A 16,425-nucleotide genomic window follows, 5' to 3' on the forward strand; every position below is an offset into this window, starting at 1 on the left:
GTTTAAAATTAAAATCAAGTTGCAGGTTAATACAAAGCATATATAGTTAAGCTATTGCACAACCAAAGGCTTGATTCTGTGCTAAGACAGAAAAACTCAATAAGATGTGATCAGAGGCAGTAAAAGTGCTTATTATGTTGTTGGGGCTGATTTATACCAGCTCGACCTGAATGTCAACACTGTCTCTGTTGACATATCAGACTATCAACACCAGACAAAAGTCTAACTGGGCGCATAGTCATGACTCAAAACTCATGTGTGTGTTTACTTTATGAAACTCAGTCTGCTGTGTCGGAATATTGAAGATAAGCATTAAAAAGGGGAGGGCAGTCTTTGTTATGTGGATTGTGATAAAAAAAAAAACACCCATAATATCCAGGAGGAAAACCAAAACGAAACATAAAAATATAAAGGCAAAATGCTGTGTAAATTTATGCTCTGTCACTTCTTCACCCTGCTGAGTGTGTTTAGGTCAGCGGTCTCCAACCTTTTTTGCGCCACGGACCGGTTTATGCCCGACAATATTTTCACGGACCGGCCTTTAAGGTGTCGCGGATAAATACAACAAAATAAAACTAGTACTGGGCCCTGTTTCAGGAAGCCGGTTTAGAAAACTCAGAGTTAAAAATGATACGCAGGGTTGAGTAACCCCGAACTGTCCAACTCGGAATATTCGGTTTCAGAAAGGCTGATAACAATTAGTTCAATCAACGCGGAGTTGCTTTAACCCCAAGTGAAGCGCGCGGACGAGGATACATAAAGCCCTGATAAGCGGAGCACAGATTAAGCGAGTCACCATGGAGACGGAGGGAAAGAAGGCGCGGTCAATGTATTTCACAGCGCTTGAGGCCGAAATTCTGATGGCAGCATATGCCGATAACATGCAAATTCCGCAGAAAAAAGTAACACAGCCTCAGCTGCAAAACAAAGGGAGCATGCATGGCAAAACATAGCCGACAGAGTCAATGCGTGAGTGTTAATATAAACATTGATCTAGGGATTTCCACCCATTTAACACGTTATTTTATCATATGTTATTTTATTTGTTATTTTATACATTTTATTTTGTGATGTGATGTGAGCGCAGGTGCAACCCAACAGGCCCCAAACGTTCCTGGCAGCAAGTAAAAATGAAATATAAAAATATAGTCCAAACAGGTATTGTATTATGAGCCATAGTGCTTGGTCTGTTTGTCCGATGTAAATCAATTGTAGTTAGAGGCTACATTAATTTTCTTTCTGTAAGCACTTATTGAAATTATCTGAGCACATTACAAGTACATATTTGCTTACTCTGTATGCTCAAATGTGGCCCGTTATAGCCAACAGAAAAAAAGCGGAGGCCCGAAAAACAGGTGGGGGTCCTCCACCACCACCACTCACAGAGGCTGAGCAGTTGGCCCTCAGCCAAAACAGTGGGCGCCCTGTGGCCGAAGGCATCTCTGCGGGGACATCCTCTGAGTCAATAACCCCGCAAGACACAAGTGCCTACATAGGGGGTAAATTCAAAATAATACATGATGTGCATACATCCTTTCTTCACAGTCACCTTTGCAGTGCTACTCATTCATTTGATAAACTCTTTACCATAATGGATTATTTTGTAGTGAAGTTATTTTCCTACTGATTTTGCCTTCCCTCAGTCTTGGTTGTCTTTGAGAGCATAATGACAATGAAGTGTAAGGTGATTGGTATGTTTGTTAATTGCCATTTGGTCCCTTGTAAGTTATAAGTGACCTGTATAAACCTCATATTCTATCAGTTGATGGTGGTGGTGTACTGCATCTGGTGCAGCCTCCTGTTGAGCCAGACCAACATGCAGTTGTGAGTAATACTCCACAGATTATATGAGTTTACAGTAGAACAGCAATGTTGTTAACTTCTTTACTACAGGAAAATAATGAAGAAACATTGACAGCTGTTACAGAGGAGGAAGCAACAGAGACACTTTATGAGGTTTACATCTTTTAATACTTTGTGTACAGGAAACACAGGCGACCAATAAAGCCAGTTGAACAAAAAATCTGTTTATTCCTCTTTCAACATGTTGAGGTGATGGGTCAAAAGAAATGATTGTGACATATGGTGTCTCTGACTGCGCTTCCATCTTGTATGTCCGTGGGAGGGTCAGGATGTTCATGGTTTGGATCACTGCTGATGTTTGGTTCAGAAGGACAGTGTTCTCCTCTAATTGTGGCAATGTTGTGAAGAATCACACATGCCACAATAATGTCACATGCCCTTTCTGGGGTGACCCTGAGTCTTTGCAGGCACTGGAACCGGGCCTTAAGCATTCCGATAGTCATTTCAATTCTGGCTCTTGTCCTGCAATTAGCCAGATTATATCGCTGCTGTGGGCCCGGTTCAGGGTCAGGGTAAGGGGTAAGCAAATAGGGTAAACATGGATACCCCCTATCACCAAGCAAGTAGCCAGTGAACTCTCCTAAGACAGAAGGATACACTTCAGTTCAAATGTCCCTGAAGCAATTGGTCTTTATATATTTTAAAGTATTCTCAACTCACCATGTCCAAATTTTGTGCTCAGTGTACATTCACGGAATATTTGTGAGTCATGGACAGAGCCTGGCCACTTGGCTTCCACATTTGTGATAATGTTGGCAGCATCACATATGATCTTCACAGTGCAGAGAACACAAATTAGCATCCATTACTATAATGAAATAATTTGTTAGTTTGACATGCTACAGGGAACTATGTACCTGCACATTAATGCTGTGGAAAGACTTCCTGTTCACATAGTCTCCTTCATTTACTGAAGGAGCAATGATTGGAATGTGAGTGCCATCTGTACAGCCAATCACGCCTGGGAACCGTGAAAATAAATGTAAAATTTAAGTAGTAGTCCAAGTAGCACCACATCATAAATTAAGTTTTGGTCATCCTGATACCTGCAATTTTGTGGCATCCCTCTTTGATAAATCTTGTGGGTCTATGACCGGGGAACACAAACGAGTACAGGAGACGTTTCAGTGCAACTGTAACATTCCTGACTGCTCGACAGACGGTAGCCTTGGAAACGTGCTCAGCGTCACCAATATTATACAGAAAGCTCCCGTTTGCAAAAAACCGAAGTGCAATACAAATAATATGTACAGAACTGAGAGGATGTCCACGATGTGTCACATGCGTAATATATGGCCTGAGGATGTTATCCAAATAACTTATAGATTGTGCTGAGAAACGGTAACGTTCACACAGAAAATCATCAGGAAATGATAAAATGTCCAAACGCGCTCTGATCACTCTCTCCCGGCGGAGAGCTCTGCGGAGAATTTGGGCTTCACGATCTACTGGCTCTTCAAGGAAGGGACACGCCATGTCCAACACTTCCTACTGTCAGGTTTCCGACAAAGGGGCGGAGACAGTCAGGGTTAGTTGTAGTAAACCTGCTAGGGGGCAGGTTAGCTTCACGGAGTGTGTCGTCATAGTGACTCACTGAGGCTTCATCTGAACTCGCTTTGTGAAACCGAAAACCCAGAGTTTTCGTTAACTCAGGGTATACTTACTCAGTTTTTCCACTAAACCGGCTTCCTGAAACAGGGCCCTGGTACTGAAAAAAAGAAGATTTATTCACAACACACGTGAAAAGACCCAGGAAAACCGAGTTAACGATAAAAACGATAACAAAATAACGCTGAAAACCGATAAAAACCCTGAAAACTATACATTTCACACCTGAGCCTCAACTCTCGCGGCCCGGTACCAAACGACTCACGGACCGGTACCGGTCCGAGGCCCGGGGGTTGGGGACCGCTGGTTTAGGTAATTTGTGAAACTAAACAACAGAAAATAAAGACACCTATAATCAAAAAATTGTGTGTGTGTGTGTGTGTGTGTGTGTGTGTGTGTGTGTGTGTCTGGTTGAGATTTTGACCAATGGGGTGAGGACTTTTAGTCTGGACCTGACTTCCTCAAAAAGCCATCAAAGGTTTTAGGGTTTTAGGATAGAATAACAATTATGCTGGATTCTGACTACATGATAATAGAATGCTGCTTTGGGTGAGGCAACCTAAATGTTATAGAGTGTGTCATAAAGGGCAAAGTAAAAACAGGGTTAAAGAATTAATGCTACAAATATATTTGTTTCTTCTGTGTGTTTGTATTTTAATTTGGAGCTTTGAGAAAGAAACATGTCATTTTGTTGCCTTTTCCCTCTGCTATGTTGAATGCATGTTTGAAATGAAAGACTAATTCTTAGTATGAATACATAGTACACTGTATAAAATCCTAAAACACAGTATATACAATATTTGTTCAAGTAGGCCCCCTAGTGGCCTGTGTTTGGTTAAGCCCTGCTCCTGATCTGCTGCCACCACATGTTGGATGTGGAATGTCATGTAACTTGTGTGGATGTGGTGTTTATTTATTTATTTATTTTTTACAAAAGTTCAAAACAGTATAACATGCCAGTGAGCACAGATATCTGAATGCCAACAAATGCTATTCTGGAATATGCTTATTTTATAATTTGTATGTCTAGAGGAGAAAAAACCTCTGAATATCAAAACATCTGAAGAATGAATAAGAGTGGGAATGACAGGTAAGGAAGTGCCACACCTATGAGTCACACATACAGGGACAACAAAACAAGACCCAAAAAGAGAGTTAAAAAACAAACAGAAAGAGCAGGAGGCAATGGAGCTATTCATGAAGGGAAAAATGTGTATGCACTCAAGTACACATGTACTTTAATGTGTTTCTTGGAAAAAAAAAACCCCTTAATCTTCTGTTCTTCTGATGTGCTCTTTTATAAACAGATTTATAAAGTTTATAAAGTCTGAGACATTGTGATAGTGATAGATATTTATTGACTATCACTTTGAAAAATACACCATTTCTAACTACTGGTGACTAGTATACAAGATCATTTGACCATGATAAAAAAAAAACAGATTATTATATGTCCCAACTTCCTAAATCATACATTTTTTCAAATAAATAACAAAAGGATAGTCTTGAAAGTGTTTTAATATTTATTTTATTTATGTATTTATTTATTTGGGGACATTTGGCAGGGGTCCTGTGACGTCTGCCTTTTGCTGTTACATCACAACATTTTATATAAAGGTGTGATTCAAAAGCTATCTGTTATAGTGGAATTGATCTGTTTCACTGATGCATAAAAAAGCTGTTTGATGAGCTCTTTAGACTGTGCAAAATAGCTGTTACGCTCTCAGTGACTTCTGTCACTTGTGAGCAGAGTTTCTCCATTAAAATGAGTAAAAACCTGCCTCCTGTCCACCATTACTGATGAGCGTCTTAGCAATAGGGGTGCTAGGCATTGAATCCAGAAAGGCCAAGGGTTTCAAAATTAATGCATTTGTGGACTGTTTTGCAATGAATCGGTAATGAAGAATACTTTTATTATAATGTTACATACTACTGCGCTGCCAATGCTAAAAGATGAGACACTACTGAACAGAAAATATGAGTGTACATTTAAGTTTCATGCTGTAAAAAATAACTATATAACAAAATAAATACATAACTACATAAAAAGAAAAATATCTTGAATAAAAAGTAAAATTTGTTCAAAGATTTATTTATGTTTAGTAATCTAGTAAAAGATTTAGAAATCCCTTGGTTCAACTCATTTTTATGTTTAATCTTTACATGTTATTTTCGTTTGTGCTCCAAATAAATTCACTAAATATATTAAAAAATTAATTATTGCCCCCCCTTTTTTTTCTTCTGTGGTCCCATTAAAAAACCGTGGCCCCACCCTGGTCCCCCTCGCAAATTTCTTCTTGAACCGCCAATGCATCTAAAGCTGGTTAAAGCTATCTGTAGAGAGTTTGGCGGCTGCTGCGATCTGATTGGTAAACCCTCGCACGTTGTGGGCGGGGTTAGTTTTTGGGCAACAAGCTGTACTGGTGCGATAGGAAGACACAGACAGCATGTGCACGCGCTGATTTGGAAGTCATGAGCGTAAAAATCCACAGAGGCTCCTTCTAACCGAAGCGGACACGTCTGCTTGGCGGTAACGCTGATGTTAAACAGGGTCTAATAATGTTTTAGTCGATATCACCAACTTTCGACAACGTCGTGACTTTGGTTTTACTCGAACAAGGAGAAGCAGAAGAGAGAGAGGAAAAAAGAAAGCCGTGTCCTTTAATCCTTTAATGGGCTCGCGGCTCCTGACCATAATGAACCGGACAGGTGTGCTTGCAGGTTAATTAATTGCTACCTTTTGTTTTGAAGTAGCAGAAGGCGACGCAATGGAGAAGAAAGAGTTTGTGGTGTCTGAAAGCGGCGAGAGCCAGTCGTCGTCGGGCTCCCAAACCTTGTCTGAGGGGGAAGAAATGACGGCTGCTCTGGACATTAAAGTTTATGGTGATGGCGAAGACAGGCTCAGCTTGCACTTTGAAAATGTGAACGAGGTGGAGGACGGCAGAAATGTGGAATCTGACAAGGAGACCCCAGGAGATGGGGAAGAAGACGAAGAGGAAGGAGAGGAAGACGAAAAGGTAAACACAGTGATCTGCTAAACAAAACAAGGGTCGACTCAGACACGCAGAAAACCAAACGATTACCCGATTAATTAATTATAAGCACATAGACTAGATGGCAACTGTTTTGGTTACCGGTTATTCATTTAATTTTCAAAGCGAAAGCTAATACCAAAATAGTAACTGATTCCAGCTTCTCAAATGTGATACTTTCATTCTCGTTTTTGTTAGACATTCAAATAAAATGTCCGTAATAAAAGTTATTTCCATTGATATACACATCCAATTAATTGCCCCCTCATCCAGCAAGAAAGCAACCACTCCTGAGGAAGGTAAACTCATTACATTTGGTCCTACAGTCAAAATATTTGTGAACCAGTTGATCAGCTGTGCTTGAGCTCATGCTTGCTGGGTTACACTCCGTCATGACGTCAGTGCAAAGTTAAACTATTATTCATGCTGTGTGCCCAATTGTCTTCATCCACTCAATTTACAAGTTTTCAAGTCGAGATACATTCCTCAGCACATGCGCACTGCTCTGTTTTACTGCAGCTCCTGCCTTTTTCAGAGGCATAAATAGATCATCTGTAATTAAATGCCTGTCAGTCTTCCCCACTGCTTTGGAGGTGTTTTCTCAAACCTCAAAGACAAAGACTGTCTGGATGGAGATTTGGACTGCATCCAGTCCAAATCTGCCCCTATTTTATAAACCAAAACAATGTTGGGTATGGCTTATATCCAAAACTTGAAAAAGTTATGTATTAAATGAAAGGGGGCAGGTTCATTGCAAAATGCAATGTGATTTTAGAGCAAATGTGTGTAAATTGTTTCATTGTTAGCTCTGTGACTATGCTGTAACGCTAACACACAAATGGCACAATCTGGGACTTGCTGTTGTGACCCCAAGTGGTGCTCATTCAGGAAACAGATGAGAAAAATGAGGAAGACAAAATACATGTATCAGCCTTTTAATTTATATAAGGCTTTACATGGATTCTTCTGCAGACTGGTTTAACTTGCTCCAGTACGCACAATGTAGCCTGGGTGTGTTTGACTATTGCAAGCTCCCGACTGACCCATAAACATTTTCCAAGTCATGATATCATGCAACATTACTTAGGGCTGTAGGTGTGGTTGACAAAAATGCCATACGTCTCATTTTTGAGGCAGTAGGGAAATACAGAAAATTTGTGTAATGATTTGCATGTCTTACTTCACACGTTTTAACTCTCATATCTGTGTTGGAATCAGAATACCAACTGATTCCTGCACACCAATCAGATTCCTGATTTCTGTGTGTAATTATTTTCATTAATTATAATTTGCTGGTTTTTAAAATGGATAAATCAGTAATTGAAAGCATAACAGACTTTCCAACACACACGAGCCCAAAGACCATGCCCCTGGGTTGGTGTCATGTTTAGTAACAGTGATGCTCAGCTAATTTAGTTGGGGTGAAAAGCAGTTTGACAGTTCATTACCTCAATAGAGCTGAAGTGTTACAGACGAGGAGGCAGGCCTGAGATTGGTCTCTTATTTCACTTTAGCTTTACTGAACTTAAACCAAATGTAATCCATTTTTAAAAAGAAAAAAAGAATTTGCCTTAATTTTGCAAAAGAGTCACACAAAGCCTGTGCACATTTCTCCAGACTGCTTTCAAATGCCATTTTGAGGTTCATTTTAAACCGTTGACCTCTACTGTGCTGGCCACAGAAGAAACAATGTAATTTGACCTGGTATACTGAACTAAGCCAACGTGTTGCTGCCTGGAACTCCTCAAAGCAGGTCACATAACCTGTCAGTGCAGAGAAGCGTTCCAGTGGTATTACTGTAGGGTTAATCAAGAACCCTGACTAATGACCTTTTTTTGCCCCTGGGGGTTTAAAGAAGGAAAGTCTTCTGAGAACTCGTGTGACATGACTTCAGCAGGCTGAGCAGCTCAGTTACTGTTCGGTCTCCAGACTTACTACTGTTTCAAGTTCCAAAGATGGTATTAGGGCTGAACGATTATGGAAAATAATCTAATTGCGATTTTTTTTGCCCCAATATTGCGATTGCGATGCGATATGCGATTATTTTTTAAGGTCTTTGTCTTCTGTATTATTAAACAAAGACAAGCAATACATCATATAGTATGGCCAATACTATATTACATTAATTTTAAACTGTTCTTTCCTGGAAGACAGACCTCTGTTATGATGACATGAGGTGATGCATGAATTGATGACTGACATTTTTATTTAACTTCTTCAATCACAACAGTATATTTGAACATACACAATAGTTTATTTTTAGCTTACAAACATCTGAGCATAAAGTGCTGACAAGGAACCCTGGTGTAAACATTAAAATGAAAGTCAGTACAATGTGCAGATTGCAGAAATATACATAAACAAAATCAGTGGCTTTACCACACTCAGTTTTTCGACATCTGTGAACTACTAGACAGTCATTCAATTAAAAAATAATATTAAATAAATAAAACTAATAAATAAAAAATACACACATCTTACTGATCTCTGCAGTCAGTAACATTACACATAAAGTGCAAACATAATAGCAATTGTATAAACACACACACAAACACGCCTTTAAAGTTTAAAGGCGTGAAATTGGACGGTCTAGCCTTCTGATTAGCTAATCAGAAGGCTAGTTCTGATTAGCGTCACCGCTGTCTCGGTGGAGTTTAATAAACTCGGCCGTCTGCTTCTTGCTATCTAAAATATAACCAGACACTGGCGTAAATTCTCGACTGTCTCATACTTCTGTTTAATAAGTTTTCTGTTTGACGTTTAGTCAGCTGTGTGAAAACCAAGGAGGAACCCACCCGGGGGATTAATAAAGTTTTATTTTATCTAATCTAATAACTTTAATCTCAGCCAAACCAATTTACTCACGAACAAACAAAACACTGAAAAAAGCCCAACAATAACATTTTTAGGTTGTCTAAGTGACGTATATATTACGTTTAACCCGAGCAGCGAAACTCCGCGGTGATCTGAAAATGATGTGCCGGGAGTTGTGCCGTTCTCGGCCGCATCAGTAACCCTCGAGCTCCCGGCTAGCTGTCGAGCTGGTGGGTAGCAGACGCCTCTGAAAACGTCGAAGCACTTTTGCAAATATGGGATATCTTGATAAACCGAGCAGATATTTGATGTTTACACAACTACTTTCTCGCCTGAAAATATTTTAAAAGTTTATTTTGTGACCCAGAAAGATTAGTATGAGTAATTTTAAAACTTAGTAGCGGCCGCCATTGTTGGAAACTGGAGTTTGGCTGGGCCGCGCTATGAATTCTGGGATATGGTAGTAATTTGGACAGCCTTCGGCGCGTCGCTGTGACGTAATCGGTCTACAAATGCGGCCTCAGGAGGATGCAGCCCATGAATTTGGACATGTCCAGAGTATAATCGCAGCCTTTGCGGTTAGAAAATTGCACTTGATCATGTCGCGATATTATCGCAAATGCGATATATCGTTCAGCCCTAGATGGTATGGCCATGTTTCATAGAGTAAGTTTCCACATTGATAGTATGATGCCTGTCTTCCTAAGATCTCTGTACAATTGCATAGTGCTTCGTTCCAGACGTCTAAATCTGTCCAGGGTTGTGGGCAGTGACAGAGAACGTTATCTACAGTCAGGACAAGATTATCCCACGCATAATTCTTCTCTTTTATGCACAAGACAACAGAAATGGATGAAAATGAGCAACATACAGTTCAGATTTATTAACAGAGTTTGGCTCAAGCTTGCTGTATGTAAACAGTTACTGGGAAAAGGTTAAGATTGGAAGTATTGCTACTGGTTGCACCCATAATTCACTGTCCAAACACTCTGTATGGATGTTTATAAAGCACTTGTATGTGTTTCATAGTTCTGCAGCATTCACTTGAGAGGCCAGCATGTTTATCAATGTATCTGGAGTATGCAGCTGTTAACATGACCTTTTTCAGTTTCCCATCAGTCTGATTTAGGGCTGCGAATAGCTGCTATTAATTAATCACTTCTTTCCTTGATTTTATTTATTATTTAATATTTTTGTTCTTGGGTGTTCCCAGAGTAGCTCTACATGATTCATATTTATCTGATATTGAGCCTTGGTCTAGTCCCTTACGTCGTCTTCTCTCTGAAACGAGTCTTTTTGTGAAGTCTCTTTTTTTAGTATGTTTTCCTTTTAAGGCCACCCTCGCTTTGAGCCAGTTGAGTTCGGATTGGTTGCCCCTCACTAACTAAAGATTTAAACAGCATGTGGGTTGGGCTTCTGTGCTCGTCCCTGGAGCCACGTTCCTGAGAAGACTCCATTATGGTTAATTACTCTTGCTATTACACAATAGTATAAATAGTAGTAGGTTCACTTCTACTGAGGAAGCAATCAAAATACTTAAATATGAATTTTATTTAACAAGTGTTAAAGCTTTGGAAAAAACAAACCCTAAATTTTAGACCATGGCCCAACATTCTGTGCTTCACTTGCTTTTAGAGGTGTTACAGATGACAGCTATCCAAAGCTACTGTCCACACAGTCTTGACTCACTGCTTCCTGAAGTATGAAATCTGTCAGCTTGTTAATCATTGTGTTTTCTTTGTCTTTATATATCCTGCTGCTTTTATGCCCTCTCATAATCATACATTCTGTTTCCTACTTTCTCATTTCTAACTATCCTGTTGGGTCAGCAGAATATGGATATTTCCAATTGTTCATTTTTTAATAGTGTTCTTCCCTGGCTGTTGTTGCCATAACAAATATCCTTTCTGCAGAAGGATACTAAATATTTCTTATCTTTAGAATTCATCCCCAACTCTGACACTTTTAATCAGTATTCCCCCTAGTATACGATGTGGATAGATTGCAGGGACTTGAGTCAATTAAGAAGAAAAATGACAACTTTTGCTATTCTCCCCACATACTGAAGTTGGCACTTTCTGACTTCAATAAAGAAAATATTTCATTTTTAGTCATTAAACAATCCTTAAGTGACTGAAATGGTTTTTGTAAAAGAACATTTGATAATGTTTCATTAGGAAAGAGGGTGCACAGAGAATTGTTTGTGTCTGCAGCTCACTTTGTCAATCTGGACATTTATAGCAAGCTTCAGCTCATTGTTCACTAGGGATAGGAATTGAGAACTGATTTTGTAGAGAACCGGTTCCCAGTAGTCCAATTTCTTGGAATGATTAGTCTGTCTATCAATCCTGCTTACTGGTTCCAGTTGTACTTGCAATACAATCAGCTGATTTCAGTTTATGTGCCGGAGGAGGAAAATAGTGGCGGAGTCTGCAGCGTGGATATGAACATTTCCTTTTTTTTTTTTATTACACCAAGGACAAGAGTGCAGTGATAAAATAGAAACTGCACCAGGAAAGAAACAGTTGCTCAACGGCTGCTTATGCTGCTAACACAACTTTGGCTCTTTGCAAGGACCTGCACAGACAGCATCCTAACACTAAGCTAGCCAAGAACCCAGAGTGATGTTAAAGCTGAGTGACTGCAAACTGCAGCCCAACAGCCAGACGCTGAAGGCAAGGCAAGGCAAGTTTATTTGTATAGCACAATTCAACAACAAGGTGATTCAAAGTGCTTTACAGAGACATTAGAAACAAGAACAAATAAAAAGCATGATTTAAAATTGATTAAAACAAGCAAATAAACTAACTAACTAATTAACAAACAAACAACAGTATATAAAATCAAAACAGATAAAATCAGAACAGTAGATAAAATCAGTAGTTAAATGTAAGTTTTGAAATTTAAGCTTAAAGTGTGGATTTGGTGCTTTATTCAAATGCAGCTGAGAACAGGTGAGTCTTCAACCTGGATTTAAGTAAACTGAGTGTTTCAGCTGATCTGAGGCTTTCTGGGAGTTCAACAGGTAACAAATTGATGAGGCTGTAGCCTCCGTTTCTACCTGTTTCTGCAGTAGAAAACAAAGAGGGGAATACCTCCCACATACACAAACATTTGATTATAATGTCTTTATATGCTGCTTAGTGATGGTGGTGACTCTTGACACGGAGCCGTGTCCATGAGTATATGTATTACCATGAATGGTGTAATGTATGGGGCAGTCAAATCATTTACAACTAGCTTGTTAGTCAGCTGTGAAAACAAACAGCTCGTTCTCAGCACTTCCCTATGGAGCAGTAAAGTCTGAATGAACTTTGTTCAGATGAGGACTAACCATGTGTTAGACTAAGCAAATTTCATCACCGAGACGATTAAACAGCTGTAAGGGTGGTGTTTTTATGTCAACATGTATCATGTATGACATGAAAAGATGTGTCTATTTGGCTATTTGCTTTTAAAGAAAAAAAAAAAATTCTTTATGCAAATAATAAAAAATGCAGCCACTGAGACAAGTATGGAAATTGGTTTATTCTCACATCTTAGATACACTTTATAAATATTAGATAACCTTTCTGTCTGTTTAAACACACTTCATAGCCAAAGAATTTTTCTGCATACACTAGTGCTTCATGTGATATGCTTTCTACTACACCTCTGTCTACAAATGCAGTTTCCTCCACTGGCTTAGCCTTTAGTTTCATAGTTTGACTGTTTCAGCACTCAAATGAATTCATCAAAAGTCAGCTATTCTGATAAATGACTAATTATGAGTTTCAACACCACAGGGATAAGCTGCTTTTCTCTGATATGAGTTGACATTTTAGGAAGTGTTTTTCATAGTTTTCTGACTTTTATCAGCCACTTAATTAATCAAAAGGGTTCTATAAGGATTCTTTCTTGAATTATTACGCAGTTTTCTACTGGGGACGTGGCAGCACAGAGAGGGATAGGAAACAGATTGAAAGAGTGGTAAAGAGGGCGAGCTCTGTCCTGGCTAGTCCCATAGAGGAGGTGGGTGAAAGGAGGATTTCAGCCAAGCTTGTATCCATTATGGACAACACCTCTCACCCCCTTGGGCAGCTCCTTCAGTGGTAGACTGTTAAAGCCACAGTGTAGGACGGAGTGCTATCACAAGTCCTTCTTCCTGACAGCAGTTAGACTATACAATACCCACACAGAATAAATACTTCTTAAAATACTTTAAAGAAATACAGGCTATTATCACTCCCACTACACTTCATGTACATATAAAAATCTTGGTGTATTTTGCTGTATACAGTAATCATCTGTACATAGTATAGTTTTTGGCTTTTTTTGGTTTTTATACACTATTTTCATTTTTTTGGACAGCATGGTGGTTCAATGATGAGCACTGTTGCCTCACAGCAAGATTCCAACACCTGTGTGGAGTTTGTGTGTCCTGTTTGCGTGGGTTCTCTCTGGGTACTCTGGCTTCCTCCCACAGTCCAAAGATATGTAGTTAGTGGGGTCAGGTTAATTGGTAATTCTAATTTGCTCACAGGTGTGAATGTGAGTGAGAATGGTTGTCTGTCTCTCTTTGTTAGCCCTGCGACAGACTGGTGACCTGTCCAGGGTGCACCCTGCCTCTTACCCTGTTGTAGATTGTGCAATAGCAACTGACACTGCTTAGGGCTATAGCTGACTCTCAAAGCAATTCATTGTTTTATTTATATATTGATTTAAAAAAAAAAAAATCCCACAATTTAGTGTCTGTCCTCATACTTGTTACCCTGCAGCAAGTATTTTTTTTAGACAGCCAGTGAGTTTCAAGGTTGCCCTTTTTACCTTATGAAACTAATGGAAACCAGCTGCTAACTGCAAATTGCGTTATTTCCTTGGCTTAACAGTTTTTTCATGATGCGTGTAGTGAGTGAACTTTTAAAGTATTCTGCAGACAAGAACAGACAGGTAAAAATTAGTATGCAGTGTAGCTGGAGCTGGGTTGGGCTGTGCTGTGCTTGCTTAAGTAATGACTCAGCTGACACACACTGATGGCTTGGGTGCAGTAATTTTCAAGTTCTGCTTTGGATTGTGTAGTAGACACTTTAGGAAAGAAGTAGATGATCGTATGTGAAAAATTTGGATTCCTTAATAAAATTAAAATTGTCACGTTTTTGTATATGTTTCAAATTGAAATCTTAACTTTCAGCAGCTACGTCCACTTCCATCTCAACTTGCTGACACAATCCTTGTTTGTTTATTCTGTGAGGGCCTGTTCCTTGAAGTGAGGTCATCTGCTGCAGATTGCATCAGTGTTTGCTTGCGTATCAATATTTGCTTCAGATTCATGTTTAACTCCCTCTCTTTCTCTCACCAGCGAGTCTAACCCTCTAGTGTTTCCCTAAATAAGCAGTCATTCATTTAAGCAGGCAGCCAGTCAGGGTGATTAGACGGACATCCAGTGTCAGTGTATACTTTGAGTCTAAGAGGATTAACAGAATCTGGTTAAGGCTCTTTTCCTCCTACGACAGGCTGTCTCTCTCTCTCTCTGGGATCCATCGGTGATTTTTGACTTTTCTTTCGTGCCCTTTCATGTCTTTTGCAGTTTAATCCGTATTCCATGTCTTTAAGTCTGTTGCTACCCAAACAAAATGTCGCTTGGTCGGAATTTACCTGTAAGTTTGTGTACATCGTCTGAGGGAAGCAAGGTAAGACACTGATTGGATTGGGAAGTATTCAAATGTATTCTTCTGTGTTTTTATTCTTGGTTTGTTAAATTATATGAATTTGATCCTATTCATTTGTTAAACAAACAAGCTTGTTTGAACCTTATCATTGTGGAATTTGTTTTTTTAACTCTACAGTATAGTAGATTTAGTTGTAAACACATCATTTTGTGTTATAACTTCATATTTGATGTTGATATAGTGTTTATATACAATTAATGAAGAGTATTTTATAGGAGTTTACAGTAGGCTGTAAATAAAATCCAAGTAAGAGTTAAACCTTATGTAACCAAACCAACTTTGAACTGCAAGCATATATTAAAGAGAGCCCTAGATAAGAGCAGGACTGATTGTCAAGGTGAAGTGTTAAGGTCAAATAAACACTAGCAAGGTCTGTTCCTCTTTCCTAAAAATATGCCTTTCTGCCTAAGTAGAAAAATAAATTCTTATCTGTAACATGATATGTTTGACAAAATTAAGCTGCTGCTGACTCTAGTTATCATCAAACACAACTCTGAAGACAGTACTTGTTCACTTGTCGTCTTATAGTATTTTTCTTGCCACAAAATCTCACATGGGCATAAGAGATTTACAGATGTTCCTGAGCCACAGGTATTGGATGCTGTGGTGGTAGATGGTCAGGAAGTACAGCAGGTCATCTCCTAATCAGAAAGTTCGTCGTTCAAGGCCTGGGTCCCCCACTATGTACACCAAAGTATCCTTGAGCAAGATAAAGAGAGAGTGAATCCAGAGTTCCTCCCGATGCATTCATTGGAGTGTGAACATGCGTGATATGTGGGGCGATTGTGGCTCAAGAGTTGGGAGTTCGCCTTGTAATCGGAAGGTTGCCGGTTCGAGCCCGGCTTGGACAGTCTCGGTCGTTGTGTCCTTGGGCAAGACACTTCACCCGTTGCCTACTGGTGGTGGTCAGAGGGCCCGGTGGCGCCAGTGTCCGGCAGCCTCGCCTCCGTCAGTGCGCCCCAGGGTGGCTGTGGCTACAATGTAGCTGCCATCACCAGTGTGTGAATGTGTGCGTGAATGGGTGGATGACTGGATATGTAAAGCGCTTTGGGGTCCTTAGGGACTAGTAAAGCGCTATATAAATACAGGCCATTTACCATTTATATGAAAGTGCTTTGAGTGCTCAAAGTCCACTAATGTTTTTCTAAGACACTCTCCAAGAAAATATGACTTCCTTGGTGGAAGTAATAATGCATGGTGTGATTCTTTACAGTGCTGAAGCGCTTCGTATCTTAACACAGATGCTTGTATGAAACTGGAGAAGGAAATTACTATACTGTGTTTTTCTAAGTTTAGATTTTGTCAACACAGGAAACTGAATTCCCATGTGTAAGCATACAAAGGTCAAACAATCTAAACCAAAGTTCTATATTGTTCAGTGTAAAGTGTCCATTTCAGGT

The 16,425-nt window shown here is 39.5% G+C and overlaps 1 protein-coding gene and 1 long non-coding RNA gene across 9 annotated transcripts in view; one reads left to right on the top strand and one right to left on the bottom strand.

Moving 5' to 3' along the window:
* Nucleotides 1-1,297: 1,297 nt before the first annotated feature.
* Nucleotides 1,298-2,855, bottom strand: LOC146666385 (uncharacterized). The gene is made up of 3 exons (XR_014912438.1): nucleotides 2,721-2,855; nucleotides 2,524-2,635; nucleotides 1,298-2,443 (listed from the first exon to the last, which is right to left on the bottom strand). It is a non-coding gene; the product is annotated as an uncharacterized LOC146666385 (long non-coding RNA).
* A 3,050-nt stretch (nucleotides 2,856-5,905) lies between these two features.
* The window catches only part of mast4 (microtubule associated serine/threonine kinase family member 4), a 100,582-nt gene continuing 90,062 nt past the window's right edge, over nucleotides 5,906-16,425 (top strand). For 7 of the 8 annotated variants that reach the window (XM_085414394.1, XM_085414399.1, XM_085414395.1 and 4 more), the window contains exon 1: nucleotides 5,906-6,488. In XM_085414394.1, the coding sequence (XP_085270520.1) occupies nucleotides 6,240-6,488 (249 nt within the window). In that variant the 5' untranslated portion in view covers nucleotides 5,906-6,239. Of the gene's footprint in view, nucleotides 6,489-14,344; nucleotides 14,987-16,425 lie in introns of those variants that run through there. The other variant, XM_085414402.1, reaches the window with a different exon arrangement.

This window comes from Rhamphochromis longiceps, linkage group LG7, assembly GCF_057381845.1.
Source record: "Rhamphochromis longiceps isolate RC_006_pf linkage group LG7, R_longiceps_female_GT1.1, whole genome shotgun sequence".
NCBI lineage: Eukaryota > Metazoa > Chordata > Actinopteri > Cichliformes > Cichlidae > Rhamphochromis > Rhamphochromis longiceps.